Source organism: Anser brachyrhynchus, assembly GCF_964034855.1.
Source record: "Anser brachyrhynchus genome assembly, chromosome: 2".
Taxonomy (NCBI): Eukaryota; Metazoa; Chordata; class Aves; order Anseriformes; family Anatidae; genus Anser; species Anser brachyrhynchus.
The window spans coordinates 93,323,667-93,340,488 of record NC_137695.1 but is presented as its reverse complement, the minus strand read 5'-3'; the positions used below and the strand labels follow the sequence as shown (position 1 = coordinate 93,340,488).

Genomic DNA, 16,822 nt, shown 5'->3' with positions numbered 1-16,822 from the left:
ACTTTATCTTGCTATTCAACACTTTATCCTACGTTGGGATGAATACAAATGTAGAAGGAGTACTCTAATTTTCTCCAGAGTAAAAAAAAAAAAAAACAAAAAAACATTTTCTGAAATGTCTTATTCAGATTTTCTTTACATAAATGTAGCATGTATCTACTTTTCTTGTTTGACTGGTTAAAAACATCAGCTCCTCACCTTGGCATGTGCTATGTTGTTGTAGCTACGGAAGGAACAGTTAAAACTGACACTGTATGATCATTTTTGCATTTTCTGATTAGAGAAAAAAGTGGCTGCTAGTACAGTGTGCTGAATGAATACCTTTAGGTAAAGTCTCAATTAAAAAAAGTCAATGTGGGCTTAGCAGAGATGAGGTCAGGTCACCCATGGAAGAAGTTTATTAGGGAGAAAAAGGAAATTAGTATGAAAATATATATTTTTTAGAGTAGATCAAGCATTTGATCTCCTGGCATGGACTCCCCAGCACTACCTGGGCCTTTTCCTGTCTGCAAAGGTTGGAACTGGTTTGGAAATGGCTGCAACGCTCCCTCGGCACCCTCTGTGCGTTGCTGGCCAGGGGCTGAGCCCACAGGGATGCTTGACGGGCCTTTTGTGCTGCTAGGGCGTTGCTTTGCTAAACTGTGCTTGGTTCTTTTTTCAGTTGTTTATTTTCCCCTTCCAAGCTGTGTTTGAGCTGCTTTAGGACTGCCGCAATGAATACATTATAAACCTGTTTTTTTATTTCACATACTGTCTTTAGCTTCAAGGAAAGTAGTGGGGCACAGTGGGTTTGGATACCCGCTTCCCCTAGAACAGCGTCTTCTAAGGCTTTTCACTCAGTACGTGCTTGAAAGTCAAAAAGATAAGGCCCTAACTGCCCTTGGTGTCACCTCTCTTTCAGTGTCTACTATAAAAATTTCATAGCAAAATGCTGGTCACATGATTTTGGTCAAAGAATTTTCCATCGGCAAATCACAGTGGAAGGCACCGAGCTAGCTCGTGTCCCCGACAGACACCCCAAGACTTACCTCCCTGATTTCTTTGATTTTGGAGCCTCCTTTTCCTATAAGGGATCCACACTGACTTGCTGGGACGACAAGCCGCAGTGTTACAGGTGGTTTGCTTGTCACTGTGCTGTTTGTCATTGAAGCATTTATGTCCTGTAATAGCAATGTCAATATGAATTAGCTGAGGATTTGTCATTCCTCTTAAGTATTAAAGGGCTCAGAGCAAATGCCTGAGCTGTTCTTGAAGACCTGGGGAGGGTGCAAATAATCACGGCTCATCTCTGCTGCAGGTAAAGCCACCAGCTCCGCAGATGATACGCCACAAGCACAAACTGCAAAAGAAGCTTGTGGCAGAGGAGGAAGGCTTTTGCTCTCTGGTGTTGCAGGTCCAAGCTGTGGGACCAGAGAACAGTGTTTGTGACAAGGCTGGGAGGAGGAGGTGGCATCTGCCATTAGACCAGCTGAAGCAGATTGAAAAAAAACAAGCATGTTTTTGAGTTCATAAGCCCCCAAATCCTGATTTTATCTCATTTTCCACCATCTCAAGTAGAACATTTCTACTATATTATATGCCTTTACATTTCATGCATCTTCTTGTCAGATTTGACACAAAGAAGAAAGGTTATAAAGGGGATGACAAAGAATCTGAATAATCTGAAGCAAATAAAATCAGGCTATTTTGATAAATATTTTGCTGTGCACAGGTTTAATTTCTATTTTTATAGCAGACTTGTGTATTTATCACCCTGCATAATTTTTAAAATATTTTTCTTCACAGCATTGTAACCAGAGCACAAAGAATAGCAGTTACCTGTATCCAGGTATTTTAACCTGTGTTCACGTATCTTTTTCTCCAGTGAGACTACACCGAACATTTTCAAGAGCATTTTAATATACTACTTGTCACAAGGTATGCACTGTTTTAAATATATTTGGCTTGTTCAAAATCTTCTAGCCAAGACAAAACAATCTTTCTAATATACTCATCACAAAGGAAAAGGTAAGGCTAATCTTTCCACTGAATGACAGGATGCTGTTTAAAGCACTTACGACCAAAAAAAACCCAATAATCCACAAGCTGCATAGCACCCGTCCAACAGCTCACGGGAATCTTGGTGTGGTTTGCTAACGTTGTCAGTGAGCTGAAAAGACTATCTCATTTTGTAAGTGAGGTGGCATGGCACAGCTACTGCACCGTTCAGAGAAAAGATTAGGATAAGAACGACAGAAAAGATGCATTTTATATTCATTTAACTCGTTTAAGATGCAACAAGATTTACAGCAGACAGAACTAATGTGATACCTTATATCCTTATTTATCAAGACTACCACTTTTACCAAAAAAAAGTTCCTATGCTGTGTGATCAACCCCAACTGTGTGAAGACCCCGACTTAAAAAAGAAAATATTTTAAACAACTCTGCACACCTTGTTGACGTGGTGCAGGAGCTCAGCTCCATAACACCAGCACCATTCCCTGCAGCACCTCTGCATTTGTGGAGGTAGCATTCTGCTGTCTAAGAACTGGCTCAGTATGACCTTGCTTAGCTTGAAAGAGATGAAAAAATCTTGAACACAATGAGGCATGGCTGCATGCCATAAGACAGCAATCTGATCGTTTCTCTGCCAGCCAGTAACTCACGTTTCATTTAGTGCCAGTGTCAGTGAGAGATTGCAATCCAAAATAAAGCAAGAAGGATAGCAGAATTTTGCAGCACCCATGTATCTAAAATAAAGTGCAAGTTGTGCCAATTTTTCAGCTGGAAGATACCATCTCACTAGATCATGTTCATGCCAGGTGGTGGCACACAATCATCCAGATGTAGGCAAATAACTCACTTCAAAGCCACCCAGCACGACTCCGATAATGTCTCCCACGTCCATATCATAACTGGCCTGGCCTTGAAGCATTCACTGCACTTACTGCCTTCAAAAGCACTTCACAAACATAGTTCATTGAAGGTCGCTGTGATTTTTATTTTCTCCTCATCATTTGAAAGGAGCCAAGCCTAAACACGGAGTCTCAGTGACAAGCTCATAAAAGCATCACTCCAGCTTGAAAACACAACAAAAGATGAAAGAACAAAAATAACCTCTCCAGAACTGCAGGTTCCCAAGGGAGGGATGGCTCGAAAAATTCTCACAGAACAGTTTTCTTTCAAGCTGGAAGACCCCTGCTTCTTTAACCTCTAACTTTCTGGGGCACTCCATCCATCTGTAAGACACTGGAGTTGGACCTGGCATGGCTTTTTGCCTGCTTTCCTCATCTGCTCCTCAGCCAGGAGGAGCTAACTGGGAGCTTGTGAGTGCTGGGAGAGATGTGTCCCAGTGCTGGAGCTTCACAGCAGCGCTACGTTCTGGTGTCCCCAGCTCTGGGGCAGGTAACATGACCCAGAGTCACAGTGCTTGAGGCTCCCCCCAAGGCAAGCAAACCTGGCAGCTCAGTGATGTAACAAACCACCAGGAAAGAAAAAAAATAAGTTTCATAATCCTTCTTTACTCATTTCTATATCATAGAATCCTATAATAGTTTGGGTTGGAAGGGACCTTAAAGATCATCCAGTTCCAACCCCCTGCCATGGGCAGGGACACCTCCCACCAGACCAGGTTGCCCAAAGCCCCATCCAGCCTGGCCTTGAGCACCTCCAGGGATGGGGCATCCACAGCCTCTCTGGGCAGCCTGTGCCAGTGCCTCACCGCCTTCTGAGGGAAGAATTTCTTCCTTACGCCTAATCTAAATCTACCCTTTTCTAATTTAAAACTGTTACCCCTTGTCCTGTCTCTATATACCCTGGTAAAATCTCTCCCCATCTTTCTTGTAGCCCCCCCTTTATGTTAAACCTGCCAGTTTTCACAGTCAGCAAAACAAGTCTGTGAGGTGACTCCTCACCTGGTAATGACCATCAGGATTTGCTACGCCTCAGGCATAGCAGCAACTTGGTGTTTTATCACCTTCCCTTTTTCCCCTTCTTCTCCCTAGAGCTAAGCAAATTATTCATAAACATTCACAAATGAGCAAGGATTCCATCAACCCTTTTCTAATTTATTTGGAGAAGGTCTGACCACCCAGCTCTGCCTGCTAATTATTCCAGCACTTACCTACCATACATGGTTTGCAGCGGATTATACAGATTTATCCCCAAACCAGAGCTGCCCTACCCAGCAATGAACTTAACAGCTGCATTTCTTGGGTCTCAGTCTCCAATCTGGAAATCACTGCTCTACAATGTCTCCTCTGGCAACTCCTGTGGTCTGTCTGGGTTAGTGTCATTTTTAAACAATTCTCTTTTTCCTCTGCAGTGAACACCTTAATGGTTTATGTGATTACCTACTTAGCTCCTAAATTCATCAGGTTGCTAGAAAAACAACTTTTATCTGGGGAGGCTGACAAAGCAGAGTGATAAATGGCTGCAGAGAAACAACACAGAGAATACTCCTCCGTATCTTTTTTTTTCTTCTCTAGCCACAATTTTGAGATTTTTGCTAACATCAGAAAAGTGTTATGGAGCTCCCATGTCTTCCTAGACCTGCTTATCCCCACCTTTATATCTGTAGGGTTGAAATTAAGGGTTCAAGGACTTCATGCTGAAAGTAGAAAAATCAAACCAAACCAAACCAAATCCAGACGTGCTTCTTGCTGCATCAGAAGAGATATACAGAGCCTTGTGATCACAGCTATCATGAAGAGCAGAAATGCTCTAATTTACAAATTGTTCTGGCTGTGTTGACAGGCTGAGGCTGTGGACACCGGGAAAAGGATACTGTGCAGACTGCACAGACCTAGCTGGTAACCACCCTGATGGGTTTCAGTTGCACTGATAAGGAAGAGCTTCATATTTAGACCAAGCTGCTACAAGAGCTGTCCTCCAACCATAAACGGGCTGAAGAATAATTTGTGTGTAAAAAGGAATATTCAGATTTCTTAGCATAACGGAAAGAATATTTTTATAGCAAGAATGACAAACTGCAGTGGGATTTTCTACTTTTCAAATGGCTAAAGAAATCTCCAAGAAAAAAGGTATGCATGAGAAATAATAGTTGGTAGCTAGCTCATTTGTAATTTCTGAACCAGTATTTCATTTTGACTCCAAAGTACTACAGTTACCTCATTGTACTGACAAGAATAATTATAGGAAACCTAACTGATTATATGAGACATTTTTCTTTACCACTGTTCTTTTAAATACACTGGAAGCCAATTATGTTGAAACTAAATACAGATACTTCAGAATATATACGATGCATGAAATCTACAGTAAGTGCCAATACCTTTTTGCTAAAATCAATGGTGTGAGTCCAGATTACCCTCTAATATCTATGAGGGCAAATATGCATAAATTCACATTTCTTTGCCAATTGCTAGCTACAGCATATTCAAAAATACCACAGTGTTTTTTGGGGATGGGCAGGATGGGGACCTGATGCTGTGCAGTGTTCAGTGTTTTTATGAGAAATGCAGCGTTATTTCTATTGGGTTCTCATTTTGATGGGAACTGGCAGGGATTAGCTCTGTTAAAGAGTCCCGCAGCATTTTGCGGGACAAGGTCCTAAATAGAACATGTTCTTCCTGCAGAGAGGTTGCTCTCTCTGGATTTCAGTGGGTTGGTATGGTGCTGTACATGAAACAGTCCCTTAAGCTAGAAAGAACAGGGACTGGTGTGAGATGGGCAAGGAGATAAAGCTGTGAAGGAGATGAAAACAGGTGGTTTTAAAATTGGACTGTAGATAATTACTTGTGCAGTTCTGCAAGAATCAACCTCAAAACCAGTATTATCTCATTAAAAGCTGGTAAGGAAAAGAAATAGCATTCTTATTAAATGCACCATGCCACAAAACCAAGGTATTTATCAACACACTGAAAGATTGCAATACTGCACAGGAAGATCTGAATAACCATGAAGGACCGGAGGAATACAAATGGTATTAACATTTCCAGTATAAAAAGTAAGAGCTGTTTGTCTAGGCTCTAACGAGACCGTCTGACGAGACCTAAGAGGTTCCCACTGCAAACACTTGAGGAGGAGCTGGGTACACCCGCCAGCCACAGCATGGTTATGTGCAAAATGTTACACTAGTAGGAGGTGAGGCATTTCGAGCAATGATAGGATTGTGTTAGCATAACAGCCAGGACAGAGGACTGTTAGTGTCACTAAATAAGCCCCTGTGGAACTTCATTTGCAACCTGTCTGCAATTAACACATGCATTTAGCTTCAACTGCAAAAAGGCAGAAAGGGTCTACTTGAATGGTGAGGGGGGTGTAGAATGCATTGAATGAAAGACTGAGTTTCACTCATTTATTCTAGCAAAAGCGAAGGTGTGGGGGAATAAAACCATTTTATAAAAATGTGTCTAAGAGGAATCCTCAGGGTTGGAAAGGCCAGATTTATCAGCCAGTGCTGGCACAGGAACAAAGCTGTAAAAGCTGCTGGTGAATAAATTTTGGTGAGGAGTGGGAAGAAGGCGTTCAAATCTCAGAGAACTGGGATTGTGGATCCAATATCAGACACTAGAAAAAAAAATCTAACCATTTTTTGATTATGCCATGAAGGAGATTGCAAAACATACTGCTTACGCTAGCAGAAAACTGCAGGGTGGTGAGGCACTGGCACAGGTTGCCCAGAGAAGCTGCGGATGCCCCATCCCTGGAAGTGTTCAAGGCCAGGTTGGATGGGGCTTTGGGCAACCCCAAAATCTGGTGGGAGGTGTCCCTGCCCATGGCAGGGGGGTTGGAACTGGATGGTCTTTAAGGCCCCTTCCTACCAAACCATTCTATGGTTCTGTGATTTCATGATCCAATGACCCACAAACTCTCTTCTAATCCTGTTACTCTAAATGTGTATAAATAAATAAACAAAGCCACACACTGACACTTCCCATCAGTGCTAGTATCTCCCAGAGCTATGGGGAAGTGAGGAGAACAACTTCACTAACACAAAGAAAAATGTGCTCTTAAGAAAGGGATTCAAATCCCACTAATTTAGTCATCAGGGGAGAGACACAGCCCCTTTGTCCTGTTGCAGTTGCTTTAAACCATGTCTCCATAGGTAATTTCTTTAGGAGAAGGTGAATTGCCTTCTGCAGTAGCCTCTGTTTGTCCACAGAGGACAGGAGAGACACCTGCATGACTGATTTTCAAAAGAAGAGGGAGTCAAGTCCTCTCCTAAGGGACCAGGTTCATGGTTGGTAGTCTGCTGCCTTTTCTTTGAGGTTTCCCATTAAAGTGGTGACCATATCTAATTGCAGTTGGTCCATGAAACACGAGGAGATCTGAGCACTTCAGGTACGTATCTGCACTGATTGGTAATTCTACAGTAAATTGAGCACTCTCTTGCCTCACTTACTATTAGTGCCTTTATTTCAATTTATTTTAAAAAGCCAATCTTTAAATATGGTAATTAGTAATTACACAGGTTTATAAAATATGCTTTTCTAGTTGAATGAATTATATATTCATTTCAACATATATAAAATTTACATCAATATCAAATGGAATCATATAAATACAGAGCTAAAAGTTGGGCAATTATTCTTTTCAAATCGAACCCACAATGGGACCAGAAATTTTCCAAGACGTTTTTCTTACCATTAGTGCACATTACTAGAAGCAATTGCTTTTCCCTGAAGCCTCCAAAAAGCAAAAGAAATGATCAAACAGCTTGTAAATTGACCCATTATTTTTCTTCAGTGTTACTGCCAAAAGCATTTATAAAAATACAACCACTTTCATTGCTATTAAATAGAACATTAAACAAATCATATTTAACATTAAAGCAAACATGAGAAAATTCAAACAGTGTTTGTATTTCAACCCGAAGAGAGAAAAATGTATTTTATTTGCTTACCTCTTCAAATTTTAGTGCAATCATAGAAAAAGCTTTAAAAATTGCATCTGTTGGGCCTGTTATTGTCACAATTCTTTCTGGACAGGAACCTTCTGAAATATTGATTCGAGCTCCACTCTGTCAAAAAGAACAAATACTTTTCAAATTTATACTTCCCAGGGAGCAAAGAAAGCAGGATTAGGGGATAGCGTTTGGGAAGAAACAACTTGAGGCATCTAATTCACTCCCCTATGATTGCAGCCCCAACATCATATAATTTCAGCATAAACTGATCGCACTCCAAAAATTCATCTAACTGCAGGAAGCCAGGTTCTGTCTTGGTAAACACTTATCCAGCTTTCATCACAGTATGCAAATAGCACCTCCGTAGCTCAAAGTTACAAATAATTACATTATCTTTTCCTTCCCATCTCGCAGGGTTAACCTTAAAGAGGACTGGAGCTGCAGAATTCCAGCCAAGCTTGTTTCCTTCAGGGAGCATCAGTTTCTTAAGAGCTTTGGACCCAAATACAGTGTTTGATCTGTCTATCTGGGGCATTGCTTTGGAATATGGGGAAGGTTCCTTATAACTGTATGTCATACGAATTTAGTCAATTAATATACAGAAAACAATCCTTTTAAGAAATATAGGTAGGATACACAACATTTATGGTGTTATTTTCTTAAAGTAAGGAGGCTGTTGGAAGAAATTAGAGAACTGTGTCTTGGAGATGAATGAACATGACTCTCAGGCATACCTATTCCCCTTTATGTCACTGTGGCAGTGCAGCAAAAACCCCTAAATCAGGTATAAATATGTTTAAAAGGATCTTAGCACAGATAATAATCGAATCCAGTTCAGGTAAGATCAACCCTATGCTTCCTCTGAGGTTTCAGTCATGGAAATATGTTAGTGCAGCCTAAGAAGTCAATAGAGCCTCAGCTGATCCACAGGCACTGATCTTCTCGAGGATGCTAGCCTCTAGCAAATATGAGATAATCTAAGTTAATTTGGAACTTTGCCTTCAAAGTTACCATAAATCAGTTGATACGCTGTGTGTCTGAGCCTTTACTCATGTGTATACTGCTGCTGAACAGAAAGATAGCTTATTTCCCCACGTGACAGCAACCAAACACAACAAGAAATACAAAAAACAAAACAAAACAAAAAAAAACCACCAGAAACTACTAATAGAAAAATCTTGCTGTCACAGACGCTGCTGGCAGATCTACTCAATGTTCAGAGATAAGAAAGGACAGCAGTCACTTTTTCTGACAGCTGAACCTAAGTGGGAATTGCTCTAATCAAACATCAGTGTTCAATCAGGAAGGAGATCGAGCCCAGGGCTGGTTCAAACTGGCAGCAGCCTTTGGTTGTGGGGATTACTGTCGGTTCCTGGGGATGCTGCTCTGCAGTGGGCCTGAGAGGAGCCTGGCCAGGCAATTAAAATGTGATGTGGCAATCTCCAAAATTTGTGTAGAAAGTTAATGACTGCAGGGCACAGATTGGTGGGCTTTGTGCTTTTCTTCAGATTCATTTTTTCTGTGATATTTCTCTGATGACAGAACAAGGTAATGTTGCATTTTGTTCCATAAAGATGGATTGCAACTTACTACATCTGTCAGGAGAGTTAAAATAAAATTATGTTTCATTTTTTAACAAGTACTGAAGAAGTTAGTCATTTAAAAGAAAGACTGAGTTATTGTCACTTGAAGACATAGCTGATTAGTCCTGTGTTGGTAGTAAAGAGGCATATAATTCCTTTTTTAAAAATGAACAAAGAAACTATACCTCTTGCTACTACGTGTAAGTGACAACTTTTCAGGAATGGAAGATGAATATTTGACATTTACCTTGAAAAACTAACCAGGAACTACAACACTTCACTAAGATGTTTGACCCAGAAGTCAGGAGCACTTTTTCTAATGATAGCTTCCCCTTTGTGAGAACAATTTATATCTAAAGATATCTGTCTGTGATCATAATTATTAATTAAACTACAATGCATTTAATCAACTCTCAACTGTAACTGCCAATATACTGTTACCTAGTACATTGGAAACTTTTTTTTTCTTAAGTCCTATCAACTGTACTTATATATGAAAACATGGATGAAATCTCTTATCAAAAAAGGAGCTTTGTATTCAGTCAGCCTGAAAATGAACTCCCTGTTGTGTATATTTGAAGATGTATCTCAGTATTTTTATTCACTGCAAGTATATGGAGATTTTCCTGCCAGAGACCTTCTATCTGTACAAAACAACAAAGCAGCTGACATAATAAAGTACAACAGAGAACCCAGAACCAAATCAATTTTTCTTGAGGCATTCTCTGTACGCTTTCACTCCTGAAGTTTCAAACAGGAGGATTTTTCTTTTGCCTTATGCTTTTAGCCAATGATTCAAAGAAGGGAAGTTACAGCAACCTTCAGGTTAGATGTGCTGACTCGCAAGACAAGTGTGGGTCCATAACCTTTGCCTTGGAGCTAGGTATAATCCTCCAAAGACACTGCACCTTGCTTTGAGGTAGGGAAAGAAGCCTCCAAACACCTGGGGAGACTGAAGTTTATGCAGTGTCCTGTGTTAGTTAGCCTCTTCGTGTTTACAACCTTTTCAAAGGATGTGAATGGCTGGTATGCAGGTCTACCTGTCCACAGCCTACTGACAGCTGCAAAACAATGAAAAGTTGTCTGTGCCAAGACAAGACAGAGGGATGCTTTGGCTCCAGCTCTGCTGAAGGTCGGGTCTACCCCCAGACCTTCCACAGCATCAGTCCAAAGCGTGGTTTCAGATTTTGGAAGCTCTCTACCAGGAGGCCATGCTGCATGCAGGAGCAATGCTGGTGTGGTAAGGGAAATAGTGGTGAAATATCATGGTTTGGATGCACCAAATCACGCTGCCCAAGCTGCTCCTGAGATAATGTGTACTGCTACAGGAATGCAAGCCTGCAGACTGCTGCGGTGATAAAGATGCTACATTAACAGCAGTGCTTAATTTAGGCCAGCACATTTTATTTATACGAGAGTTGGTGTAACGGAGCGATGATGTGAAATGGACTGCCCGCTTGATGGCAGTGTCGTTCTGTACACGCCGAGTTGTTCCCTGATCTGGAAAGAAAACAAGACATCAAGGCTGGTCTTACCTCCTCCCTCATCTTCTTAACTGTCTCACCTTTCTGTTAAAGAAACGGAAAAAAAAAAGTTAGCCTGGGCCGATGAAGTGAACAGATATACAATATTTTTACGTGACAATAAAGAGAGAAAGTAATTTCCTGACCTTTCCAATAATGCTCCCAACCTCCTGAAACAGAAAAGAAGACAGCGTAAGTGAATGATACGATTTGCTACTGGAGAGCATTTGCTAAGCTGCTGAGCTATTTTACTATCACTAATTTCAGACCTGCAATGCCTAGCCCCGTTTCCATTGTTGCCGTACACAGATGTGCCATGTTAGACGCAAAGGGGCAGACTGAAAACGTGGCTGTACAGTGTACTGATTGTGCAAGAAAAATGCCTTTAACAAGAGCTGATCTTGCAGTTACAGATCAATTCTGCTACTATAAACACAGATAAACCCCTGTATTACGGAATGAAAAGTTCAGAAATAATAGGACTACATAACCTGCTAGGGAAATTGGGATATAATGCAAGCATCAAAATAATTGCTGATCTCTCTGAGGGCAGGCATTTACCCTCTTTTCATCATTCAACAGCTAGAGCTGAATTTCCATGCCATGAAGTGTTATTGCATAAACACCTGGTGGTCTGTCTTAATCTCCCCATTAAGCACGTAGAGAACAATAATTGCTAATCAGTTTTTAGGGATTTGGGAATTGCTACTGGACTCCCACAATCTTCCATTAAGGGACAAAATACTGACAAATGTCACCATGAGCATACAACAGGGGAATGATTTAGCAGTTCCAGCAACATCCCAGGGGTTAAAAATCTGGTGCCTAAAAGCAACAGGTAACAAAAGAGAAGCTAATAACTCTAAAATTAATAGTCTGGGCATGTTACACAGTCACGCAGGTGTGACATCAGACTGGGAATCATCTCATGGAGGGGAGAGCAGCTATGGGAAAACAAACTCCTCTCCTATACTCAGTGTGAAAGCTACCTCCATGGTTTAAGACTGTCTCATGTGGTTCTCGTAGACATATCCCCACACCTCTCACCTCCATCTATACACTGAGATCTGACTTACCCTGAAACACTGCTACAAGAGTAAGATTTAAGAAATTATCCTCTGTCGTTCTGTTTGGACTCATGTTAAAGCGGTACTAACTTCACCCTGCAGTACCAGACTGACAGCACTACCCTTGGGAGAGAGCTATTTCTCACCACGAGGTTATTTATAAGCTCATATTGTGAAGCTGTTTGTGCTTGCGCCTCCTCACAAGACATTAACACCTCTCAGTGAGAAGACCCATCTCAGGGAACAACTTTGGCACGTGGCTCCTCGGAGCTCTCGGCAGGTCTGCAGCTAACACCAACCTGGGGCTACCACCCATCAATGCAGCAAGTCTGCTACTTGGAGTCACCTAGGCAGGCTGAGGAAACGGGCTAAGAGAAACCTCAAGGAGTACGACAAAGCCAAATGCAAAGTCCTGTGCCTGGGATGGAACAAGCCCATGCAGCAGGACAGGCTGGGCAGCAACTTGCTACAAAGCAGCTTTGCAGAAAAAGTCCTGAGGGTCCCAATGCACAGCTCCAGCACGGGTCAGCAGCGTGTCCTTGCAGCAAATGCGGCCAACCAAACGCTGGGCTGCATTAGTAGGAGTGTAGCCAGCAGGCTGAGGTGAGTTCTTCCAGACTTCTCCTCGGGCTTGTGAGACCTTGTCCTGTGTCTGAGACCACTTTGTCAGCATTTTGGGCAGGTTTTCTAGCAAGGTGCAGCATTCTTATTAGCAACAACAGATTTGGGGCACCCATTCCACAAGGCTTTAAGATCTGACTACTTCTCCAGGCTATCACTGTAACACTGCCAACCTGTCTGTAACTACTGAATGGGATTAAAAGGTGCTGGGCTAAGAGGGGACACAGATACACGTAACTCTCAATGATGGGAAGCTGTCATGTCTAGCAGTTCCCAATGGCCTGCTCAGTGCATTCAGTGAATTTACCCTGAATATTTTTTCCATTCCTCTCAATCCCAGGTTTCAGAAATAATTTCTTGTGTAAAACAGATTCCCAGGAGGTAGAAGGACTTCTTACTGTCGCTGAGCATATTGTATTTTGATTGCTATTGGTGAACAATTGTATTTCAGTCTGTTTCATGTTTTATTTTATTTTACATCCGAAGTTTCATTAGAAGCTATAAGCCTGGTCTTGAACCTACAAGGCTCTGCTGGTACACACTCCTCATGAAATTTAGCCTAATCCATTTGATCACACTGGGTCTTAATGTCAGCTGCAGTTCTTTCAAAAATGTATGAATGGACCATGGCTAATAAGTACAAATATATCTTCCTTGGAAATTGGAAAAGATACTTTAGCTTTGGAAACAGTAATGCAATATACCGTTTACTGCCCTAGTAAAAAAAAAGATGGTGTATTTCAAACAAAGAAATCAGGAGCCTTTAAACAAGCAAAGTGCTCCATAAAACATCAGGATCCTCAAGAGGCTTACTTCACTGATGCCTGTGGAAGTTTTGGTATTGATTTCAGTGGAAACAGGAATTCTACCTGAGCAAATATCACCTCGTTTGCTGCTAAGGAGTACACACTACCAAAGAAGTGAATGAATGCACAGCCTGAATCCCACTGAAAAAAAGTATTTCAACAAGACTTGTGACCAGCTCCTTGGATCATGCTAGAAGATGTCACTGTAACTCTACAGAGTACCTCAAACCTTCTCCTCATCAAAGGGAGAATTTAAAGCTCATGCTGCAATTAGGCAGTTCCAAAGCATCGTGGCAAACACCACCTCCTCCCTGCACTGCAGCTCCCTGTGAGGTGGGATTCTGCTAGGAAATGCGAGGAAAGGGAAGGGGAAGAGGGAAGCATTAACTACACATGGATATTCCTAAATTTTCCAAAATTTTGGATCCATATGAATTACTCCAAAGAAAATAAATTCTGGAACCATTCTAAACTGGTTGCTTTAGCCTTTTGGGGGCTTTTTCTCTTTTTAGGAAAGCTTCTGTAAGTAGCGGAGACTACGGATCGCGTTTTAATTAGGAGAACCCTTCTTCTGACACAGATAAAATCAGAAAATTCTTTACGCCTCATTCTCCAAATTACTTATCCTACTTCATCAAACCTTTAATTATTCTTTATACAGTCCAGTATTTGATTCATACAGATACTTATACCACCCTAAATTATGTTTAGTGCTTTTTAAGATATCTAACACCATTTTTATGATACTCGATCTTCATCAATATTTCTATCCAAGGTTATTTTTAGATCTTTATCTTACCCAGAAAATGTTTCTAAATCTGCCAGGTGCTCAAACTGTGCTTTAGCTTACTGCTTAGACTGAAGGGATGGGATGTCTGTCACCTGCATCAGTTCATTAAAATCTAGGAGTCCAGTGTAATCCAGGCACGCAGGCTCCTCTGCAGTCAACAGCGAGAGATAATGAAGGATTTTGTTCCCAAAACAGGAGGGAAGAACTGGGGGTTTCATCAAGGGTTTCATCTTTCTACATCTGCCGTGGAAGAAGCCTAGACTTACAAGAACATACCTAAAGTTTGGTGAGAGGAATCCCACATTTGATATCAAATTCAGCCTCAGCAAAAGTCAGACAGGAGCGTGATTGAGCTGTCTTTGAAAATACTAGTATACTAGGATATACTAATAACTGCTTAACTATTTGCTGTCTTCCAGTGCTCAGGAATACAAAGTGAAGGTAAGTGTTTACGATCAATTTTGGATTGATTTATTGACTAACCATCCACATATAAACATAGTGGGAAAATAAGTGATATGATAGGAATTACTAGATTTTCTACAGTCACATTATAACAGCAGACAGAAAAGCAGTCCACAAATAAAAACGTTATCAAAGGGGGGAACTGAAGCTCAGAGAGAGAAAGACAGGTCCAAGGTAACCTGGCAACTCTGCTGCCAGAGCTGAAAGAAGTACGCAGCATACCACAATCCTTGGCCCCAACATACAAACACCTGCTTGTCAGAAGCAGATATGCCACAGCAGCTGTGCCGGGTGAATAGGATGCCTCCGAAAAGCTGCAACTGTATGTGTGCCCACATCCACTGATACACGTGAACACATGCATATATTTATATATTTGTGTGTGAAGACAATACATGCATGCAGGCACTAAATAGATGGATATCAACTTTCCTTCAAGAAATGACAGGCATTTGGGTTGCCTATCTTGAGACTCATTGAAGTGGCCCGAGTTTTAGACGGTGCAGAGTGCCCAGCCCAGGTAACAGCTTTCAAAGGGCATTTCTTCAGGTGACAGCACCTGAAGCAGGACAGTCTCCTACCTGGACTCCAACTTCGCATCCTGTCACTTTGGAAAAACACGGGAAAATGTGACATAGACATGCTAATTTCAGACAGCTTTAAAATAACTCATTAGCCTCGGGGGCTAGGTTGAGTTATGACTATGATTCTATGTCATTTCTAACAAAATACATAAATCCACATAAATCTATGTTATTTCTAATAAAATACAAATGGTGAACCTCACCAACAAGACTGTGCTCAGTATCAGCAAAGCATATTGCTAGCCAACCGCCCAATTCATTGCAGATAACTCGAGGAAAAGCAACGGCAAAAACATGGGATGCTTTCTGTCATGCTGAAATGCAATGTATAATATTATCTGCACTCCTAATTGACATGAATAGGGTGACTTTTACCCTTAATGAACGCCTGGGGAGAGGTGGGCCCACCACACGGCAGAAATCTGCTTCTGCAGTATTTGCTTCATCTGTGCTAACCTGAGGCCAGCAGAACAAAAGGTGGCAGCAGAGAAGTCTCTGTGAGCCCAGGCTTTTGCAGGGCTCTTGATGGTGCGACCGATTAAACAAAGATATAAAACAAGCTGTAGGAGAAAGCTATTTGCTAATCAACTATCTGGTGTACCTTCTGAACAGCAAGAAAAACAAATAAGTCACGTTAAGAAAACAGGAGGCTTAACAAATGGTGACAAACCTTGGTATAAAGATAAACCTTTGATCTGCAAATATCATGTGTGAAATTCCATCATTTTTCTAAGTGTAAGGTCTAATAACTACTGTGGCCTAGGAAATCAAAACTAATCAGCTAGTTATTCCAAGACCATATAAAAGCAGAGATCTTGCTCTAAGCAAGCAGCTTCTACTACCAGCATTATGGGGTAAGTGGAACACTAACCCCACAGGAACCCTGAGACACAGCCACGTCTTTAGGAAATAATGCAAGAATATATGCTTTTACCCCAAAGCATCTGTCAAAGCACAGGCCACATCCTAAATCCTGTAATTCATCCAGGCAATGCTTCAATCACATGTCTGTCTGCTTTCTGTGAGCAAGGATAAGGTAGGGCCAATAGGCCCGGGCTCTAAAAACGAAAAAGCCTGTTAGGAAAGCATTGAAGAAATACAGCCTTCTGCCATGGGAACACACATCTGTCACAACAAAAAGAGGGATCCTGGCAACAGCAAACAACATCTGTGCTGACAAAATGTTGTAGACCAGCACCAACTGACTTTCCCCCATCCATAAAGAGGAATAACATCACAACCCAACTCTTTCTCTCCACCTTGTTCTGAGGATACAGTTGTAAAAACTTATATAAGCATGTGGAGATCCAGCAGGGAAGACCCCAGGAACATGTTCCATGAAGATATTCTGAGCAATATGTTTGTATGGAGAATATAGGACATGAGCATTTTTTTTTAAAGACTGAAAAAAAAGCCTTAGTCAGATTTGGGAAACATGATATAACATGTCTACCTCGAGGATCAAATGGTTGCCTCGGATATACTGAGTCTTATTTGTGTTTTGGGATTATGTGGGATTAGCCTCACTGAC

At 41.4% G+C, this 16,822-nt stretch overlaps 2 protein-coding genes across 19 annotated transcripts in view; one reads left to right on the top strand and one right to left on the bottom strand.

Moving 5' to 3' along the window:
• The window catches only part of MOCOS (molybdenum cofactor sulfurase), an 884,654-nt gene that overhangs the window by 44,627 nt on the left and 823,205 nt on the right, over positions 1-16,822 (top strand). The window lies entirely within an intron of this gene.
• LOC308191072 (poly(rC)-binding protein 3-like) overlaps positions 1-16,822 on the bottom strand; it is a 521,260-nt gene that overhangs the window by 37,044 nt on the left and 467,394 nt on the right. For all 17 annotated transcript variants that reach the window (XM_080583076.1, XM_080583073.1, XM_080583075.1 and 14 more), the window contains 4 exons: positions 11,105-11,128; positions 10,971-11,003; positions 7,850-7,966; positions 1,029-1,160 (listed from right to left, as the gene is read on the bottom strand). In XM_080583076.1, the coding sequence (XP_080439202.1) occupies positions 1,029-1,160; positions 7,850-7,966; positions 10,971-11,003; positions 11,105-11,128 (306 nt within the window). The remainder of the gene's footprint in view (positions 1-1,028; positions 1,161-7,849; positions 7,967-10,970; positions 11,004-11,104; positions 11,129-16,822) is intronic.